Source organism: Cynocephalus volans, chromosome 1 (genome assembly GCF_027409185.1).
Source record: "Cynocephalus volans isolate mCynVol1 chromosome 1, mCynVol1.pri, whole genome shotgun sequence".
Lineage (NCBI taxonomy): Eukaryota > Metazoa > Chordata > Mammalia > Dermoptera > Cynocephalidae > Cynocephalus > Cynocephalus volans.
This window is the reverse complement of record NC_084460.1, coordinates 96475854-96498767: the sequence shown is the minus strand read 5'-3', so window position 1 is coordinate 96498767 and position 22914 is coordinate 96475854. Positions and strand designations below refer to the sequence as shown.

The window sequence follows — 22914 nt, the reverse complement described above, 5'->3', positions numbered from 1 at the left end:
TTAAATTTTAACCTTTGTATTATATCTTACAATGGGAGGCTACTTCTGGTAACCATTATTCAGTACTGAATTCTAAAATATTTAAAGAGCAAAATAGATCTGAACAGTAGAGAAGAAAAATAAAATAATCTCCTAGTTTTCCTTTAGAGCCCTTAATCAGTGGTTCATTGCAGGACAGTCACTGGCAAGACCTTTAGAAATTAATCTGTTCACTTCTTGCCTGCACCTTCGCTTTCTTATTTCTTTACTCAAATATGTACTTATGTATTTTGTTGTAATAGTAGTTGCATAATTATAGCAAGTAATAAGCAAGTTTGAAAGGCCAGCTGTGAACCAAATAGAATGATATATATTTTTATAATATTGCTTTTTTCAGAGCAAGAATGAGTCTTCTTCTATCACACAAATCTCCTTAATGCATGCCAGAATATAAGTCTAATGTGTACCCCCCAAAATGTATACCTTTTTCAGGTATCACTAACACCAAGAGAAATAGAATGTTAGTATTCTGAAGTGATGTGTTGTTATAGGGAATTTAGGGGTCAAAATGTACTTCTTAGTTTTGGGAGAGCAATATTGGTGAACTGTATACATGTTTGGTTTGCTCCAAGATTTTATATTTTGTGATCTAGAACCTAAAAATACTAACTCCCATATTATTTCACATTGTATAGCATTGCAAAAATACTCAATTCTTATGAATTAGATGTTATTTTAGTCCATTTGTGTTGCTATAACAGAACTACCTGAAACTGGGTAATTTATAAAGAACAGGGGTTTATTTGGCTTACAATTCTGAGACAGCTGCATCTGGCATGGGCCTAGGCTGCTTCTGCTCATGGCGGAAAGTGGCAGGCAACCAGCAGGTGCAAGGACATCACATGGCGAGAAGAAGCAAGAGGGAGAGAGAGAGGAGGTGCCAGGGTCTTTTAAACAACCAGCTCTTGTGGGAACTAATAGAGGGAGAACTCACTCATTACTCCCCGCCCTAGGGAGGGCATTAATCCATTCATGAGAGATCCACCCCCATGACTCAATCGGTTTCCTACACTGCCACATTGGGGATCAGATTTCCACATGAGTTTTGGTGGCAACAACACATCCAAACTCCATCAGATGTGTTCAACCCAGTAAAACTTCTTAAATTTTTTATTCAAATTTCCATTATGAACAATGACTAATTACCATAGATTATTAATTTAAACTGTAACTAAATCATTCCTTGTTATTGTAGTTTATTAGATACACCTGCATTTCTAAAAATTCATGCCTTTAATCTCTAGGATATTAAATGCCTAGTTGTAGTATGTATGCAATATGTTTCAGAATGCTTCCAGAGCTGCTGGGTAAAGAGAATGCAAATTAAAATGGTGCAAACTGAACAGAAATACTGAGGATACAAGCCTAAAAAGTAAAAAAGAAGTGATCCACAAAGTGAGAGTAAAGAAGAGAGTTTCCTGGAAGAAATATATTCTTAACTGTCTGTTGGAGGGGGATCCCTATGTGTGGGCAGAGAGAAGGGGAGGAGGGTTCAGGTGTGGGGCAACTTAGCTGAGGCTAAGAGCCTGCTAACCCACCAGAACTAGAATAGACCATACTTGTGCTTTTCTATACTACCAGCTACTGGACATGGTCCTTTTGATGATTAACGTTAATAATGTTCTTTGTATAGTATGTTAGGGTTTACCAGGCACTTTTGATTTAATTTGACCCAATAAGCAGGTCACAATGGCCTTGTCTATTTTCTTTTAGATCCAAGGTTTAAGGATAGATCAATGTTAATTTGTGTGTCCATTTTATATTAAGCCTCTGTTAAAACTCAGGGATTTTTGTATGTTAGAGAAACTTATTTCTGAGGAAGTCCTTTAATTAGTGAAATAGATATGAATGATCTAACTACAGGTTAAGAGGGTGAACCAACACAGTCATCTTTGAAGATTAAGAAGTGCTTTTTCCACTTAAACAATTTTTTTTCAATAAATAAAAACTCTATGAAAAATATAAGGGATATTTAGCATAATTTAAGAGATATTTAGCATAATTTATTGCATCAAAGTTTCTTATTATTATTTTTTCAAATAATTGAGGTGTAATGTAAGTAAACAAACAAAAAACCCTAATCCTTTAACATGAATCAGGTCAAAACTTTCCTCAATGACAAGTGGGAACATTAAAGATTGTAAGACTATCGAATATTTTTAGCAGCTGAGGTTACAATCTTAACATTCTGGATCTGTAATTAGTCAACTATTGATGCTCTCTCAGTATGACAAATCGTAAGAATGGAAGGGAGATGAATTTTTATTTTTGATATCTGTATCTCAATATACACTTATGTGTCACCTCATCATATTGCCTTTTTCAATAAATATTTTATTGTACTTGTTTATAAAAGAAAGTACAATGTGCAGAAAGGAAGAAGAAAAAGAAGATCATAACCTCCCTCTAGAGATACTCATTCCTCCACGTGTTTTCTCTTGTGACAGCAACAGGGTGTGAGGATCTTCATAATGCTCTACAAAGAGGTGGAACTTGCTCTTGGAATCAATAGTGAATACAGCAAACGGACTTTAATGCGTCTACATCCCAACATAAAGGTATTCAGTTTCATCCTTGTGACCAATGTTTCTTCTTTATTATTCTGTACACATTTTTCAGATATGTTTTGCTCTGGGCAGTGATAATCTGTAGAATTCTGTAATGTATATTTGAATAAATAGCATTGAGTCCCTAGAAATAAAACAAAATATGATACTTTGTTATACTCCTAACGTTGATGGGGGTCAGCAGACTTCACATTTCTGCTTCCTGACACTGATAATTGAAAGTGACAGTTTAGCCAAAAACACACTTCCTGCAGTTGTTTTAATATTTGAGTGCTCTATCAAGTTCTCACACTTCTCATTAAGATTATCCTGGAACCACTTAAATGTAATCTCCCTGTGACATCCCCCGAGCACTGATAGCAGCAAAGAGATCTTGGCTCGGATTTAAAGTCTTTTTTCTTTTTTTTTTAATCAATAACACCCAGTATAAAATACTAACAAAGTAAATAAACATGATAAGCCAATGGAAAAAGCACTCTGATATTTTACCAAACACCTAAAACCTATCAATAAATATCATCCAGTCACTGAGATAAATCAAGGTTTAATGAATTAATAAATCTCCAGCAGGCTTAAAATATAAAAAGATTGTGTTAAGAAGAATTTTACTTGGTTAAAATGAAAGTGTTTTTTCCCTGGAGAATGAGTTATTGAGTTGCATCATTTCCAAACGTTGTTTATTTATTCACCAAATTGCTATCGTGTACCTACCAAGGATATACTTTTATGGCATCAGCAACTGAAAGGGGTGAGAACAGAGCTGTTAAAGGGGCAGAGTTTTTACATGTTATTGAAGTTAAACTGGTATAAATTTGAATTACAGTGTTACAACTTTAGTATGTTCAGTGTAATCCCCATCGTAAACGCAAAGAAAATAGCTATATATACACAAAATACACACAAAATAATATACACAAAAGGAAACGAGAAAGGAATTTAAATATTTCACTACCAAAAAAATCAACTAAACACAAAAGAAGAGGGTCATGCAGGAAATGAGGCACAAAATAAACTATAAGGTATATGGAAGACAAATAGCAAAATGACAGATGTCCTTTCTTAACCATAATTATTTCAAATGTAAATGGATTAAACTCTTCAATCAAAAGACAGAGATGGGCAGGATGTATTAAAAAAAACATGATTCAACTATATGGTATTTATAAGACACTCACTTTAGATGAAAAAACACAAAATTGGTTGAAAAGAAAGGATGGAAAGGATATTCCGTGCAAATAGTATTGAAAAGAAAGTAGTTAGTAAACTAATATTACACAAAATAGACTTTAAATCAAACAAAGATGACAAGAAACAAAGAACATTTATATTAATAAAAGGTTTAATACAGCAAAAAGATATAATAGTTAGAAACACTTACACACCTAATAAACCATCAAAATATATGAAGCAAAAACTGACAGAATTGAAAGGAGAAAAAGACAGTTCTACAATAATAGTTGGAGATTTCAGTACCCCAGTCAATAACATATAGAACAACGAGACAGAAGATGAGTAAGGAAATAGAGGACTTGAACAACATAATTTTAAACCAACTAAATCCAATGGACATATACAGAACACTGTACCAACAACAGAATACACATTCTTCTCAAGTGTGCACGGTACATTTTGCAGAAGAGATCATCTGGTAGGCCATAAACTAAGTCTTAATAAATTTTAAAAGGCAAATACCACACAGGCATCTTTGTGACCACAACAGGATGAAGTTAGAAATCAAGAACAAAAGGAAAACTGGAAAATTAACAAGTTGTGGAAATTAAGCAACACTCTGTTAAACAAGCAATGGATCAAAGAAGAAATCACAAGGGAAATAGGCAGTATTTAGAGACAAATGAAAATGAAACAACATACCAAAGCTTATGGGGCACAGTGAAGGCAATGCAAAGGGGGAAATAGACAGCTATAAATGCTTCAATAAAAAAGAAGAAAGATCTCAAAACAACAACCTAACTTTACAACTTAAGGAACTAGAGAAAGAAGAACAAACTAAACCCAAACTTAGCAGAAGGAAGGAAATAAAGATTAGAGCAAAGTTAAAGAAATAGAGTATAGAAAAATAATACAGAAAATCAGCAAAACTAAATGTTGGTTCTTTGAAAAAATCCAAAAAATTGACAAACATTTAACCAGAAAAAGAATTCGCAAGTCGACAAACATTTAGCTAAGAAAAAAAGAGAGAAGACTCAAATTACTAGAATCAGAAATGAAAGTGGGGACATTACTACCAATTCTACAGAAAAGAAAAGGATTATAAGAGATTACTGTGAACAATTACACAGCAACAAATTGGATACCCTAGATGAAATGGACAAATTTCTAGAAACAGCCTACCAAGACCAAATCATACAGAAATATAAAATTTAAATAGACCTATAACTAGTAAGGAGATTGATCAGTAATCAAAAATCTCCTGAAAAGAAAAGCCCTGGACCCTGATGGCTTTACCAGTGAAGTCTGCCGAATATTTAAGAAGAACTAACACCAATCCTTCTCAGACCCTTCCAAAAATTGAAAACAGGGAAAGACTCCCAAACTCATTACCCTGATACCACTAAACTGTACACTTAAAAATGATTGAGATAGTAAATTTTATGTTATGTGTATTTTACCACAATAAGAAAAAGTGTAATTAAAAAGACTAGCTGCCAAAGTTTTTGGAAACTTTCTACTTAAAGGCATGTGAAAATAGGACAGGTCAGACTGGAATCATTTAGGGAATTTTATTTGAATAGCAGGATGTTACTAACATCTTAAAGTGTCTTTTAAATAAAGAGCTGCCAAAATATCTATATGCCTTTATCCTATGCTTAGTATTTCAGCTCAGTGGCTGCCAAAATATCAATATAATTTATTAAAAATTTTTCCAGGGATAATATTGGTTAAATATATTTAGAGTTTTTTTAAAAATAGCAAATGTAATCATTATAGGGGGAAAGGGAACCAGCTATCAAATTGAGGTGACCTGTATCTAACGTGTAGCCAAACTTTAAGCTGGTTGGTAGCTGCCCCCAAATACGATATCTGGGTGTGTGGGAGGCTTACAAAGTAAATAGGGGTCTTCCTCTGATAAATACTGAGAATAAAATTAGAAGTTTGGGGGGCTTTCTTTGGTGTACACATAGCACACTTTTGGTATTTGAATGCTAGAGAATACTTTTCAGGGAGAAAGGAGACCTATTTTATTATGACATGAAGGACATTTTAAAAAGCATATTATATGGGGTGTTTTTCCCTCTCAAGGTGATGAGGCACCCCGATCACGTGTCGTCCAGCGTCTATCTGTGGGCTCATCACGAGAAACTCGTCGTCATTGACCAGTCGGTGGCCTTTGTGGGTGGGATCGACCTGGCCTATGGAAGGTGGGATGACAATGAGCACAGACTGACGGACGTGGGCAGCGTGAAGCGGGTCACTTCCGGACTGTCTCTGGGTTCCCTCCCAGTAAGTATATCTCACCTTTATGGAACTGCATAAGATGCACATAATTTGTATAAGTACATATTAATTGTGTGACCGATTGATTGACTGATTGGATGAGAGGTGGCATCTCCTTGGAGGGTTGAAGAACATCCAGCAAACAGCACACAGATAGCAGCCTTACCACCTGGCTGGCATGTAACTTAGCATCTTAGTCTCAGTTCATCTCTTGTAAGAGAAATCAGATACGATAGAGGGTTTGCTATCTCATACTCAGCTCTTTTGTTTTTCATTTAAATTAAAGATTTATTTTCTATTTGGAAAAAAATTCATTAAAATGTGTTGTGATCAAGGTTTAGGGTAAATAACAATAAGAAGCCTTATTAAAAGTAGTTGCCAAGGTTTTTGTCATCATCTTACTTAAAGACATGCAAACACAGGATAGGTCAGTCTGGGGTCACTTAGAGGGAATTCTATTTGAGAAGAAAGTTAATAATGTTTCAAAGTACCTTTCAAATCAAGAGCTGCCGATATATGTTTGTGTGTATCCATCCGCTTGCTATTTCAACTCAATGTCTGCCAAAATATCAATGCACTTCTTAAAAATGTTGATGGGCTCCATCTTATTTACTGCTGGTTATGTTGGTGACTTTTCTGGAAAATAGCTATTTAGTGAATAGGAAACAGGGAAAATGATTGACAGAGGAAACATTGCTTACTTATTCATTAGAGGCAGTAGTTCAGTAGCTCAACAATGAACATAGCTCATGTAATTGTATTTATTTGAGATTAAAAAGGTTAATTGGTATGAAATTTTAAGAATTTGGGCCAAATGAAAGTGGAACCACAATGAAACTCCTGGTATTCCTTCGGTGGTGGTTAAACATCTTACAAGGATCTACCACCATGCTGTGGCCGACTTTAGACATTACTGTGTGTCTGTTACGGAGACTCCATCATTTGTAAACTCTACACCTCAGCAATACTTGAATTAAAAGGCCACTGTGAAGCATATCTTATGCAGTGTCTTTTTTTAAAAATCATTTTTTTCAGGCTGCAACAACAGAGTCTGTAGAATCCTTAAGCCTCAAAGATAAAAACAAATCTAATAAAAATCTGCCCATCCTGAAGAATGTTGATGATATGGATTCAAAACTGAAAGGAATAGGAAAGCCAGGAAAGTTCTCCAAATTTAGCCTCTACAGGCAGCTCTACAGGCACCACCTGCACAACGCCGACAGCATCAGCAGCATCGACAGCACCTCCAGTAAGTCATGGTCTTTGCTGGATTCATCTTGACCACTTTCTGTTCCTCCATAGCCAGACACTGTATACCTGCTTTTAAAATCTGTCTTTCTGTAATCGAGTAAAATGAGCAATGTTGAAAGGTTGCGATATCGTCCTGTTCAATATCATGCCATTTCATGGCCTTGTCTGCTGCATTTTTTAACAGATTTATTGTTTTATTCACACAAAGTAGTCATATCAACCACAATTCATGCTTCTGATGGTAGCAGGATGACTAAGGATTTCTAAAATATGCCAAACTGTAAAGGGGGGAAAAGGTATTAGATGTATTTTGTAAAGTTTTCTTAGAAAGAATTTCATTTCTCTTCCCATCCAGAAACACATCAAGTTTCTTGTATCATCAAACATCAGGTTTTTTCCATCTTGTAAATGTACTGTTTTTTTCTTTTTTTTTTTTTGTCTTTTTCGTGATCAGCACTCAGCCAGTGAGTGCACTGGCCATTCCTATATAGGATCCGACCCCGCAGCGGGATCGTCGCCGCGCTCCCAGCACCGCACTCTCCCGAGTGCGCCACGTGCTCGGCCCTGTTCTTTTCAAATCTGTCTTAAAGCCCTGCAGCTTTTTGCTACAAAAAATCTTATGACTGATTTTATAGCCCTGCCTACTTTTAAAAATGTCAAATTTGCTTTCCAGTCTAGAAAACATATATGTGTATATATATATATATTTATATATATTTCTTGTAAAAAAAAGAACTCTCAACTTTCTCCAGGTTATTTTAATCACTATAGAAGTCATCAGAATTTAATCCATGGTTTAAAATGCCACTTCAGACTCTTTCGCCCTTCCAGTGAGTCTGAGCAGGGACTCACTGGACCTAACGTTGGTAAGTGACAACGATGTGAAGTGACAGAATGCCCTTAGGCTTCAGCTTGTGTTGCATTGTCTGCTGCGTGGGCATAGTAGGTGTGTTGCTGAACTGGCTTTCTGTTGCACAGTTTCCATGCCTCATGTGTTGTTGAGAGCCTGCTCTGTGCAAAGCATCAGGCAGTATGCAAGATCTCTACTCTCTAAGAACCTACGCTCCAGGAGCAAAGATAAAACATCCCTAGTAGCGGTGCAGTGAGTGCACATGCGATTCAGTAGTGCTATAGAAGTTCTGGGAAGGCGGGAGGACTAACTCTATGATGATCCAGAAAGAATTTTTTGGGGTGGGCATTTGAGTTAGGTCTGAAAGTAATCTGGCTAGTGGAGGTTAGGATAGGAAGACATCGCAGGTGAAGGAAACACATTGAGCAAACGCGCTGGAATGAGAAAGCACCAACTGCTTTTAAATATCAGAAATAGCTCCTTCAGCGAAGAAGCAGCTTTTGATGTAAGAGTAGGAAAATATACAACAGTCACATTGAGGAACTGGAAGTTTATTTGGTGAAAAATCTTGAAGGCCTTTGAATGGAGGTGTCATGCTCTAAATGTGAATTTTCAGAAATTATAATCTAATAACCCTTTGTAAGAAGAGCCAGATACTCACGGAATGAATTAATTGGGGCCTAAATTATGGTGGTGGGAATGAAGAAGGATTTGGCAGCTGATCAGACATAGGGATAAGTAATCATCATCATAAATAACAACAGTGGTAAAATCATAAGTTAGCATTTATTGTGTGCAGACTTTGTCCCTCACTGTCCTGAGTACTTGCTCTGCTTGGTAGTAATATTGTTGTCTCCTGTTTACAGATAAGGAAACTCAGGGTTAGAGATGATAATTGACTTGCTCATGAAGTTTCAATTTATCAGCCTCCCAGGGCTCGTGATTCAGATTTAGTTTAGCAGAAATGCAGATTATTACATCATGACCTTTGCCTAGAATCTGAAGGCCAAATTTGCGGCTATTGTTTAGGAGGTTGAGGGAGTTAGAGCCCAGCTATCAGGACTGGATGTGAGTCTCTTGTGGCTAGAAGCTGCTGATGCAGCTGATAAGTGAAGCAGAACCTTGAGCAGTGGTTCCCAGCATCCCTTAGTCTAGGGACCCTGCTTTTTTAAGATGCATTAATTAACTACGTATAGTGAACTAACGATCCAGCGTAACTATGAAATAAACATTTTGGAAGTCATAACAATATTGATATACATTTAAAAATGGAGAAGAATATATACAGGGAGACGTTTTGTTTCTGTACCATACAGCTAGTACTTGATGCACATGTGGATTCAGGCACAACTCCCATTAATTCCTGTGCTCAACAGAGCTTCAAAGTCCTGGGAACCAGGAGATCTTTGGAAAGTCCAGAGAAGCCGGTCAGGGGAGCATGCAGCAGCAGATATGAGAAGTAAAGTGTTGGGAACAGGTCCAGGAGGTGCCTTGTAATTCTAGTGAGTGGCTTTGCTGCTGGAAGACTGAAGTTAGAAATGAGATGGAGGAATGTGGTGGCTGAACCATGCAATTGAGGGGTCCGAATTATGACCGAGTGTTAGTGTTGCTCACAATGGGATTGGGAGCAAGTGGATAAGATGTGTCAGGTGCCAAATACATTAGGCCAACATCAGGCTGAGAGGGGTGATATCCACAGTGGTGATCCGAGGACAGCGTGGTTTTCTGTTGTTGATAAAAGTATCCTCGACATCTGTTCACAGCCCCTTCACTAATAAACTGGATACGTGTCTACTGCAGCATCGTTTATTGAGAGAGGGAGAGAGAGCGAGAGAGAGAGAAAGTGAACAACCTCAATGCCAAAGACTGGGAGAATGAAGAACACAATAGTTCATTCCTTTGATGGAACTGGCAGTCATTAAAAACTGTAACTGGGAAGTGTACAATTCGATGGCTTTTAGTGAAAAAAAAAAAAACAAAAAACAAACAAACAAAAAACTGTAACTGGGGACACAAAAATAAATGTGGAAGATTTATTTGTTTAATTAAATAAGTATTTATTGAGCTCCTAGAACTAGAACGGCCAATCATCATTCTAAGTACTAAAGGTGTAAGGAACAAAAGAGATGAAATGCAGTTAACTAGCTGGGATGTAAGGACAGGAGTTGTGTATACAAACAGATGGTCAAATGCAGTCTATCAGGTGGTGATAATTATCGTGGAGAAAAATAAAGCAGTGTAAGGGGGGGTGCAAAGAGAGGAGGAGTTACTATTTTACATAGGGTGGTCAGAGAATGCTTGTCTAATGAGGCGAGTTTTCAACAGAGATCAAAAGGAAGAGACGAATGAGGACAAGAAGCTGTCTGGGGACAGGGTGTTCCAGATGGAGGGGACAGCAAGTGTAAAAGGCCATGAGGCAGGAGGAGGATTGGTGTGTTCTAGGAACGTGGCTGAGTGGAGTGGGCTGGGGGAGAGTGACGGGAACAAAGTCAGAGGGGGGCCTGGGTGAAGTATGGGAGGTCGTGCAGCCAGTTGTAAGAGTTTTGGCTCCGAGTGAGATGGGAAGTCATCAGATGGTCTTGAGTAAAGGACAGAAAAGGTCTGACTTACAGGATTTTTTACAGGATCATTCTTCAGAGGAGACCAGGGTGGAAAACAGTGACCTGCAGGTACTGACTATATCTTGAGGGTAGAACTGACAGCATTTGCCAGTGCAGTAGATATGGGATGTGAGAGATGTAGAGGACTCGAGTCTTTGCCCCACTGGAAAGGTGGAATTTCTGTGAACTGAAATGGGAAGGCCGTGGGAGGAGCAAGGGACTGTCAGGAGTTTGAGGACGGTTACCATTGTGTCAGAATATGCACCCGAAGGAGACTGACCTAGGACATTTGTTAAGTGGAACTTGAGGTGATTGATTTCTTTTTCACATTCTTGGTACCATTTTCATAGTGCTTTTACAGCCAAACATGAATACAAATTTAATTTTCTAATATGGAAAAAGTTAATTTACTTGAAAAGCCAAAAGATAGTTGAGTCCTTCTGGAGCAGTGCTTTCCCAACTCTGTTCCTTAGACCCTGGAGTTTCTAAAAGGCTCTGAGGAGGACACTGAGGAGGTGAACCCTGGGACACTCCCACTTCTATTGGCACCTGTTTCAGCCAGAACAATCCTACCCGTATCCGTTTAATATATTGGAGTTCCTTCCGAATTTCTTTTGGAAAAAACATTAAGGATCTACTAAAAATAACAAAGCAAGTTTAAAGAGCGTGGCTGTAGATTTACATCCTGTGATGACTTAAACTCATGTTGTCTTATCAGATTTGAAACCCAAATGAAGCAGAGTGACTTCATTAGAAATTTAAAAATGAATGTCAGCTTGAGTTAATGGCTTCGTTTTCCTGAGAATGTGAACAGGATTAGCTCTCTGCGGTGTCAGTTTCACTTGCCTGCAGGAGGCTATCTTGAACTGGGCTTCTAATAAACCTTCCTGGTGTTAAACAGAAATCAGCGTGGAGAGTGCATACCAGATAAATCTGGGGTTTTAAATAGAAAAACCGCACTAAAATCAGTTCATCTTAAAGTGGTTAGTAACTGTGGCAGATTTCTGTAATATATATTTTAATTCAAAACCACTGAGCAGTCTTCAGGAATGTTTTTTCTTTCAGAATTATGTTGTAAAAGGGAGAATTTCAGACTGACATTCTATTTACTAGCTATTTGAAAAGGGTTGAACTTTACTTATATTCAGCAACTGTTCTGCTTGTTTCCTCTTAAGCAATGTTAAACAGATAAGTGAGGGGGAAGATCATTTTTGCAGTTTAGTTGAGACAGGTTTTTCACATTCAAATATCTAATCATAAGGGGTAATGAATAGTTAAGCTCTTTCTAAACTCTGTCCTCAGGGATGCGATGTATAGGATCTATAAGACTCGTTTTGTGCTGTCAAAGAGCTTATTATCTAATAAGTCAGCATTAGTTTTAAATATTTTACAAACCTAGTACCTTAGTAAGTCATCAAGGGAAGATACCCCTACTGCAGGAGTCATCACTGAAGCCTTCTCCACAGATGTAATACAGGTCCATAAACCCAGATCCACAATTCCAAAATCCAAAAGTTTTGAAAACCAAAAGATTTTTTTCATGTAATTCATGGAGGACCTATTTTGGAACTGGCCTTGAATATAAATTCATTAGGTAGAGACTGACAAGGGAGAAAAACAGGCATTCCAGGTAGATGTAATATCTTGAGGCACAGATTTGGGAAATGCCAAGAGTATTTATTTCAGCACTTCAGACCTAAGTGTGGAATGTGGTGAATATTTTGAGGTCTAAAGTTTCTTATACAAAATCCTTGAGCTTGGGTGTGCTTCAGAAGCTTCTGGATTTAGAAAGGTCATGAAATACATACACCCTACATTATGTTATACTCCCAGCAGAGTCCGGGGAATACCTGGAATGTAAGCAAACCATTTGTATTTGTGCAACACCAAGTGGGATCAATAAAGACAGTAAATAACTTCTTGTCAGTTCAGGTCAGGTTTTGCTAACAAATGAGCTATGAAAAAATATTTGGATTTTCAGAGGCTTGGGGGTTTTGGAATTGTGGTTAAGGGTTAGTTAATTTATGTGGATTGGACTGGTGGGGTACATCTGTACCAATTTATGGAGGTTCGTGAACGTCAGAATGAGACATTGAACCTCATCCACTAAATGCCCAAGAATCCCCCTGAGGGGTGGGGCTCAAGGGTGAGATTTTACAAAGGTGACGCTAGAGACCCATGGAGTCTGACCGGGTTGTGCCAGTGGGTCCAAGAATGAAGTGAATGGGAGAAACTTTTTCCAAAGGAGGAATTGGGAGTATTTCAGTACAATCTGGGAAATGGTGGTGAGAAGGTGGCTGGAGAAGGTAGTGAAGAGGAAAGTCAAAGGCAACTCACTGGGCTGAGCTTGAGTAACTGAGACTAGAAAGGAGAAATCTCGAGGGAGGACCTGACCTTGTGGGGATGCTCATGATTTTAGTGTCAGATGTGATTTTAAAGTTTTGGGGGGAAAACTAGATAAGCAATGTCAAGTGAGGCACTGGAAGTGACTGCAGATCTGGAGCCCCCAAAAGAAGCCAGGTCTAAAGGTGTACACTTAGGAATTATATAGAAAAAGATGAGAGAAAGTTGGGGAAACCTTGTTAGTGTGGAGGAGCTAAGAAAGAAGATCAAGAAGAGTAGGTTGCAGAAATGGCAGAGAAATGGAGCCTTGGAAGCCAAGAGAGGAGAAAAGGAGGAGGAGGACATAGCAAGGCTCACCCTGGGCAAGGAGCAGGAAGACACTCTGATCATAAACTTGAGCAGCCAGAAGCCGGACCACTGACAGAGGAGGACGCAGAAAATTGGCATGACAAATCTGTGCCAAAAGACAAGGCAGATGCAGTCGTGACTCATTTGGGAGCCAGACACAGTCTAATGAGAGCCCCTTGGGTCAGCATCTCCAATGCCAAAAGTCCTCTGGACCCATTCACGAGTGCTCATGCGGCTCTGAGCAGGCATCACAGGACCAGTGAGCATTTGGCTTCCAACAGTAGTGACAGTGACTGCCACTCCCAGGGATCTGGGAGATCTCTCTAGGGCAGGTGACAGCTAATGTGGCTCTTGCAGGATGATTAGGAGATCAGGCCGAGAGGGAGAGAAGCGCATTCTAGGCAGAAGGAGTGATGTGACAGTTGCACAGAGATGCGGCAGACCAGGCCTGTCCAAATACAGTGAAACATGTGGTAAGATGTAGTATGCATGGGGCCTGGGGGCAGGTGGGGAAAAACAGGACTGGAGAGATAGATTGGTGCCAGTTTGAGAAAAAGCCTCCAGCCCTTGGCACATGAACCTCCTGTAGGCAGCAGGTGATTCTAGGAGGCTTTTAAGCAACAAGTTTGCTTTTTACAAAGACAGTTCTGGGACAGAGTGGTGGTGGTCTACGGCAGCCAATACCATTTATTCACTCAACATTTTTGCATCCAATGTCGATTTAAGTGCCTCTTTTGTACCAAGCGCTACATTTGTGATTTGTAGTTCTGCTAGTCTTCCTGCTTCATTGTCTTTACGGTCAACACATCCCCTAAACTTAAAAACTATTTAACTCAAAATATCTACCCTTAAGTAAAATGGTCTTGGCAAAGCTCTTTGTGAAATGCTACAGTAGATTGCAGTTTCGTGCCTATATCACAAGCTTCTATCTTTGTTATATTTTTTATGGATGCCATTTTGTGATTTTAGGAATATAGAATGTTAGAGCCCAAAAGATCTTAGCTGTCATCTAGGCCAAATTCTTCCTTTTACACATAAGGGATTTCTGACCCCAAAAGTTGAAGCTAATTAATTCCAGGGCTGGAACATAGGCTGTCTGGAAACCTGAGGTTCTTGCTTCTTGAGATGCAAAAGACAGTTATGCGTTAGGTGTGTACTCTGTTGCTCAGGAAAGACAAGCGGTATGACCTTTTTATTGCCTCAGATTTCTCTGCCTTCACCTGGCATTACTGCTCTCTCATAGTCCCACCTGTTTATTCTTTATTCACAGCTAGCCCTGCGATCGGTTCCTCCAGTGATCGGTAGGTGGTGAAAATAAGCTGCACCAGCTCCTGAGAACATTAAATTTCATTGTCTAGTGATGAACCTGGGCATAGCCCCACCTGCCCACTGAGGATAAACTTGTGAGGGTTGTAAAACCTTGTCAGTCCACAGCCTCTAGTCGAATGGACAGATGATGCCCTAGTTATAGCCCTAAGAAGAAAAGCGTAGAAGTTTTTAGGTGCTTAACAGATGAGAGTTGAACCTCCCTCTCTGGGGCATGCCTGACAAAGTCTCTGAGTGGGTCTTGCTGGTTCACAGATGCCGGCTCCATCCGCAGTTTACAGACAGGCGTGGGAGAGCTTCATGGGGAAACCAGATTCTGGCATGGAAAGGACTACTGCAATTTTGTCTTCAAAGATTGGGTTCAACTTGATAAACCTTTTGCTGGTGAGTATCATGGTAGTGGGGTGCTGGTTATATTTTGCATTTTACTTGTGAGCATCTCAACAAGTATGCATTGTGCATGATCTCAATGTCTTGCTTTTTTTGTTGTTGTTCTTGTTTATTTTTTTAAATTTAGTAAAACTTTGGAGACACGATTTAGTTATATACTTAAGGACTTTTCCTTATAGTTACAAAAAGAAAAGAACATGAAATAGAGCTGACCTGTCTGAAACCTCTCCAAGTTTCCTATAAGCATATTATTGGGGTAATAATCTGTAATTCTCCAAAAGGTGGTAGTCTTCCTTTGATTGTTGTCTTTTCTGTTTATCATCTCTATTTTCTAGCACTAGAATAGCATATTTTTCAGATTATCATTGTGCTTATATGTCTAAGAGGAGACAGAGATGGCATGGCATATGTAGCCTGCCATTATTTCAACGGGATAAAAAAGAAAAATATAATATCAAATACAAGCCTTAGATAATCTGTACCACCTTGGCTTCTAGTGATTATCTAATACTAAGTGAAATGGAAACATAATTGAGACTATGTCCCTCAGTGTGAGATCCATTTTTCCCTTGACTATGAGAGGTGTGGTTCTACCCAAGTCAAGAAACATACACATAGTCGACATTAACATATTTCCTTTTATGTATCATAGTTGGGATCAGGGGGCTTCTGTCCCCAGCACTGAATTTTTAGTGACTGATCTTTGCCCGGTGCACCTGGACAGATTTCATTGATAGGTACTCCACTCCCCGGATGCCCTGGCATGATATTGCCTCTGCGGTCCATGGGAAGGCAGCTCGTGACGTGGCGCGTCACTTCATCCAGCGCTGGAACTTCACGAAGGTACTTGGATGTTGTTATCATGATTCAGTCCACATGAAGAGAGGCGGGCCTGGCCAGAGGAGAAACCCAGAGGGTTGGCAATAAGGGGTTGCTGTGGTACAGCTGTGCCACCCCTCTGTTCATGAGTGGAATTGCACTGGGTTCATACCACTACAGGATCCTGAGAGTTGGTTCTGAGCAAAGCGAGTGGTGTAAGAAGGTGGAGCCATTCTCCTTTTCTCCAGGTTGTGTCCTCTTTAGGATGCTTTCATTACCTGTAGGAACTTGATAAGTTAAGTGCATGTCATCTAGGTGTTATTAAGTTTCCACTTTATTTACTTGAAATGATAATGAAGCATTTTCTCCCTGATAATTTGGAATAAGGATTTAGTTTTATCAACAACCGAGAGTCTCACTTTATTTTTCATTCACATAAACATTATAAAAATTTAACAGAAGCTCTAATGGAGATATTTTTAACAAATTTAGGAAGAATGAGTGAATAAACAAAGAGATATTGCTTTTAACCTACTATACTGGCAAAGATTAAAAAAACTGCTAATACTTGCAGTTGGGTTTGGGTTTTTTGGTGCTCTTATACTCTGCCCCTGGGAGGATAAATTGGTATAAAACCAATAAGTTTTTTAAAAAGCATACAACCTTTGACCTAGAAAAACTATTTCCAGGTATTCAAGTTAAAGAAATAATCCAATAGCATAATTTATTTTAACTTCCTTCTAATAATCCAAATAAAATTAGAAATAACTGAAATGCTCATTAATTAAAATATATTAAACAAATTTTGATTCTTTTATACCATTTTACTGTGAAGTTATTAAAAACAATGATATAGTGCTATATTGCTATGGCAAGTTATCTATAACGTAGTATAAAAATTGTTTATGAAACAGTAATCCCATTTTGCAATTATATATTTCTATAACTATAGAATATATTAATCTTTCTTTACAAATATAGAATAATACATGCTTACTACAAAAGGTAAAGAAGAAAATATGGAAAATAGAAAACAAAAATAGATAATCGATAGCCCTTCACTTGTAAATGTCCATTGTTAACATTTTTATTTTTCAAATGACCTTGAATTTCTTTTATAATCACAAAATACAGAAGAATGGACCTCTTATGTGAATCATTTTTATCTGTTTTTCTTTATTTTAGATTATGAAACCAAAATATCGGTCCCTTTCTTATCCTTTTCTGCTTCCAAAGTCTCAAACAACAGCCCATGAGCTGAGATATCAAGTGCCTGGGTCTGTCCATGCTAACGTACAGGTAAGTATCTTTTCTTTGTGACAAAGTGCTACTGGGGAACATTACTGTTATTGGACTAAGTACCTATTACATTGGCTTCAGATTTTTCAATAGGACAATTTTTCCAAAGCAATCTTAATAGATCTTTTAAAATTTAGTTTTACATTTCCTATATTAAATGGATTCGATTCACTGTTTTTTCAAAACTCTTTTATAAATAGAATAAAGTCATGTCCTCAGAAAAGGCCACAGTCAAGGAAAATCTATTCCTGTAATTCCTTCTGAAGTGAACCTAGCAACATGACACACAGTAAACCTGGGATTGATACTGCTTAATCACTAGAAATGTGGCTGGAATTTAGCATCTAGAAAGCTAGTTATAGTTTGATCTAATTTTACTTCTTAATTAACCAAATAGCTTTTAGAGGCTCTTTTAAGGGAATAGGGAATTTGCTTAATAGAGTTACAAAATTTTACGACATCCAATCCAACCATCTCAATTTACAAATAAAAAAACACAGGCTCAGTTGGGCTCTGAGGCTTATCCAGGGCCACCTGGCTAGTTAACTATAGAACTACAGCTTGAAATCCTAGCCTAGTCCAGTCTTACTCTATCTTTTCCCTTTACCAACAAAAGCTCAAATATCTTGAGATCACATAGGGACAGAACTAGAATGGGCCACCTTTGGCATTGCCTTTTGTTCCAAATCATCACTATCAGTGTCAAGAGCATTGTTTAAGTAAAGATCTAGTAGTCTGTTACTGACATCACCAGTATGAACTTACATAATTTGGACATGAATTCTAGTGAGTGTGATTACATAAATGAAGTGCCTACATCAGTCACTTTGCACTATGTGCAAGTAGAGGCATGTGTATAAAAGCATAAAGACATTTCAGACCATAAATCAAATAATAAGACAATCAAAAAAAAAAAAAGAGAGTGAGAGAGAGAGATGTACATGTAGCAAATAGTCATCCAAGTCTAAGAGGACAACTAAACTTGGAAGCACAGATGGCTATGCGTGTATACATAAGCTGATAAATATTTTATGAACCTGTTGAATTTTATTCTATGTGAAGAAGGAAAAATTACCCATGAAGATAAAATAAGAACTTTAGTATTCAGAAAATAAGAGAATTTAAGATTTTAACTTGCATTAAAATTGACATAATTGTCAACTTATCAAAGTTGGCTGATGTTATTTAAGTAGAGTCATGTGTTGCTTAACAACGAGGACACATTCTGAGAAATGCGTGCTTGGGCTGTTTTGATGTGTGCAGAAGTGTGTTATGAAAGGCAACAGCAATGAATTTTCCTGTTATACACTGGCCAGTAGTTGCATGAGCATGGGCCCTCTAATCATGCCACATTTCTCATCTGTTAAATGGGGGTTAGACTAATACCACCCCCACCCAGTTATGAAAATTAAATTACAGATAGGGATTGTGCCTGGCACTGAGCAAACACTCAGCGAGTTTAGCTACTTGCTATTAACTATTATTTTTCTATAGGGATGGGTGAGAATCATTTAAAAATGCAAGAATTCTAATGTTGACAACAACTCTTTTACTTGGGGTCAGACTGTGTCAGATGCTTGGCTTTCTGTCTTAAAGATCTAAACTACCTTTGGGAGGGTCAACCCATGGGTGAGCTTGGCACTCCTCCTCAGTATATTTTGCAGTGGGTCTGTTTATACCAGCATCACCACAAATACATGAGTAATGCGTAGCGCTATGACATTACGATGATTGTGACATCATAAGGCAATAGGAATTTTTCAGCTCCTGTATAATCTTTTTTAAATTAATTGTTTATTGAAACGTATTGATTGTACATATTTATGGGATACAGAGTTATATTTCAATACATGTATGCAATATGTGATGATCTAATCAGGAAAGTTAGCATATTCATCATTGTAATACTTAATCGTTTCTTTGTGATGTGAACATCTGATCTCCTCTCTTCTAGACCTTTGATAACACACAGTAAATCATTGTTAATTGTAGATTCCTGGGTCGACTGTACACCAACAGAACTTATTTTTTATATCTAGCTGTAATTTTGTACCCATTAACCAGCCTCTCACTTTCACCCCTCTCCTTTCCCCTTTCCTGCCTCTAGTAACCACAGTTCTTGCCTGTTAACAGTTCAATTTATTGTTATTATTTATTTGTTGGTTTGTTTTATTTATTTATTGTTATCATTTGTTTATTTGCTGTTTTTCAGCTCCCACATATGACTGAGAACATGCAGTATTTCTCTTTTTTGTGACTGGCTTATTTCACTTAGCATAATTTTCTCCAGACTCATACATGCTACGGCAAATGGCAGAATTTTTTTCTTTTTTATGGCTGAGTAGTATTCCATTGTTTATATATACCACATTTTCTTTATCCAATCATCTGTTGTTGGGCGTTTAGTTTGGTTCCATATCTTGGCTATTGTGAGTAAAACTGCAATAACCAGGGGCATGAAGGTATCCCTTTGACATGATGATTTCCATTCCTTTGGATATATACCCAGTAGTGGGGTTGCTGGATCATATGGTAGATCCATCTGTAGTTGTCTGAGAAACCTCCATATTGCTTTCCACAGTGGCTATACTAATTTACAATCCCACCCACAATGTGTAAGTGTTCCCCTTTCTCTGCATCCTCAGCAGCATTTGTTATTTTCTGTCTCTTCGATAATAACCAGTCTAACTGGGGTGAGATGATATCTCATTGTGGTTTTCATTTGCATTTATCTGATTAGAGATGTTGAGCATTTTTTTCATGTACCTGTTGGTCATTTGTATGTCTTCTTTGGAGAAATGTCTATTCAGCTCCCTTGCTCATTTTTAAATTGGATTATTTGTTTTTTTATTATTGAGTTTTTTAGTTCCTTGAATATTCTGGATATTGGTCACTTGCCAGATGTGTAGTTTGCAAATATTTTCTCCCATTCTTCAAGTTGTCTCTTCACTCTTGATTGTTTCCTTTGCTGTGCGGAAGCTTTTTAGTTTGACGTAATCCCATTTGTTTATTTTTGCTTTTGTTGCTTGTGCTTTAGAAGTCCTATTCATAAAATCTTTGCCTAGTCCTATGTCCTGAAGTGTTTTCCCTGTGTTTTTTTTTCTAGAAGTTTTATAGTTTCAAAACATTTAATTCTTTAATCCATTTTGAGTTGATTTTGGTATATGGTGAGAGGTATGGGTCTAGTTTCATTTTTGTACACATGGATATCCAGTTTTCCCAGTACCATTTATTGCAGAAGCTGTCTTTTTTACCAGTGTGTGTTTATGGGACCCCTGTTGTACATGCAGTCGTCATTGACCAAAACATCATTATGTGGTACATGACTGTGTCTGTTGAAAACATATTGCTGGTAATTATGTAGTTTTATGATCAATAAAGGATGCTTTAGCCTAGTGATACATATACATACATTTTTCATTCCCCTGTTGGCAAGGTCCTGACTTACATTCTCTCATCCTGCTGCAGAGCAAAATGCTTCTCTGCATTCATGTTGTTTGCATCACTACATGTTGTGTGAGAGATGGGACTAGATCACATGATCTCTTCTGGGAAGCTCGTATGTTGATCCCTGATGTGTTCAGGTGGCCCGGACTCAGAAATCTATGAAGCCAATTGATTTAAAAGAACATTTACCAAGACTCACTCACTTATTAATTTATTTATTCTGCCAACATATATTTATATTAAGTGCCATTTGTTTGCACAGTGAAGTCATCAAAGCACACTTGGGTGCTGAGGGTGCAGACAGAAAAGGAGTTCTCTGCCTCTGGGAAGTTAGCTGGGGAGAGAAAGCTGGGATGTTGAATAATTCAGTCAGTAGTGCAAGATGTGGTCTCTGACTAAATGCCAGTGTGGGCCAGCACGCTCCAAGAGTTTGACAAACGGGAGGGACAGAGCTGGGTGTTCCCTCTAAGGCATAAGCCCACCTGCTCAGAAGACAGGAGGTCCAACTTCAGCAAACCATTTGCTGGTGGAGAGGTAGTGGATGAAGTTGGATGGCATAGGCCAGATAGGGCGCCTGTGGTGCTGGCCTGGTGGACTTGGACCTGGTTCTGGAACAGTGGTGAACTTTGGAACTTTTTTTTTTTTCATGGAGGAAGAAGCATGATACATAAATGTTTTCTGAAGATTAACCTAGAACGGAGTTTCCCAGACTGGGTTTTGCCTATAAAATGCTAATAACTCATCCACAAAACACATTTCCATAGACAGATAAGTTTTCTCAGATTTCTCTAATATAGGGCTTCTTAATGCCTTTGTTATGTTAATGTGTATTATAAAATCACTATATGGCGTGACATTTCCCAAGCATATTTGACATAAGATCTCTCATCTGCTTCCATCTCTCTGAACAAACACTTTGGAACCTAAGATTTATACACATGAAGGACTTATTAGACTAGAGAGAGAACGAAAGCAAGGGACAAGTAAGAAGGCTGTCACAGTACTTCTGAACTAAAAATGAAAAGAAGGAACAAATCAAGATATTATTGAGGAAAGAGACAAAGGGACATAGTGACTAGAAACTGCCTGAAAACTAGGTGCAGAGGAAAGAGTTGAACAGAATTAGTTTGGCGTCTCTGACGGAGTCTCCAGAGAGGCATAGGCCCTTGCGTCCTGACTGATGGGCAGGACACTGACTGAGATCACTGAAGGACTCGGGTGGCTCCTGTGGGAGACCTACTTCTGGGGAGTATAAATTCTGCAGTGTGATAATGCATATAAAAAAAGAGCTCAAAAATGTTGCTAGGCAGTGCTTCTGGAAATAGAGGAAAATTGGCCAGCTAAATACAATAAAATACGTCCTAAAATGATCAGGTCAGAAAAGAACAATGTGATGAGGTATGAAGATTCTACAGCAGCATGTGGTCTCAGCAAGTCATTCCCCTCCCCGAGCCTCATTTTTCTATCGGAAAGCTCTATGTTTGGTGTGAATCACATCTCAGGTCCCTTCATATTTAAAGGCAAGTTTTTTATTCGGCATCTTAAATAAATGAGGTGTCACTATAATCGTAACTATTAATTACCTTTTGTCTAGTGTTCCTGATATAGTTAAGATCCTTCATAAAATAAAACTCAAACTCCACCACAGTTACACCTCTTAATTTTTTAAGTAGTTATGATTATATACATTACTAAATAGAAATAGAAGCCATGGCTCAGAATTTGTACTTTAATCATTAAACTGGTTTCTATGGATCTTTGAGAGAAAAGGAAACTAAGTAAATTAAAACATCATAGATACATTTAGCCACATGGCAGTGATAAGTAAGACAAAAATTAAAAGAAAGGGTAAGAGTTGAGAAAATAAGACATCACTGATGAAGTCTTAAATTCCAAGATCATGCAATTATAATTTCTTTTATCACTCTGGTCCTCAAAACCTGATATTTCCATAATTGACTTTTCATTATCTCAGTCTCGAAAGTAAGATCTACCTCTAACTAAAGTTAAGGCTACAAGGCAGGGGACCGAATTGCTTACTTTGTGGAGCGCACATCTGTTGCCAGCTTTAGGGTCTAGCTTAGCAGCAGGACCCCTAACCCACCAGGCCCCATTCAAGACCTATACCTAATTTTGTATTTGTAAATTTGTATTCTTTCTCTTAAAGAGCACCCCCAAA

At 38.0% G+C, this 22914-nt stretch overlaps 1 protein-coding gene across 2 annotated transcripts in view; it reads left to right on the top strand.

Annotated features, from left to right (window-relative positions):
- The window catches only part of PLD1 (phospholipase D1), a 128271-nt gene that overhangs the window by 39451 nt on the left and 65906 nt on the right, over positions 1–22914 (top strand). The window contains exons 12-18 of one of the 2 annotated variants that reach the window (XM_063097581.1): positions 2487–2597; positions 5868–6068; positions 7098–7311; positions 8066–8179; positions 15036–15164; positions 15895–16013; positions 17175–17288. In XM_063097581.1, the coding sequence (XP_062953651.1) occupies positions 2487–2597; positions 5868–6068; positions 7098–7311; positions 8066–8179; positions 15036–15164; positions 15895–16013; positions 17175–17288 (1002 nt within the window). The remainder of the gene's footprint in view (positions 1–2486; positions 2598–5867; positions 6069–7097; positions 7312–8065; positions 8180–15035; positions 15165–15894; positions 16014–17174; positions 17289–22914) is intronic. The other variant, XM_063097591.1, reaches the window with a different exon arrangement.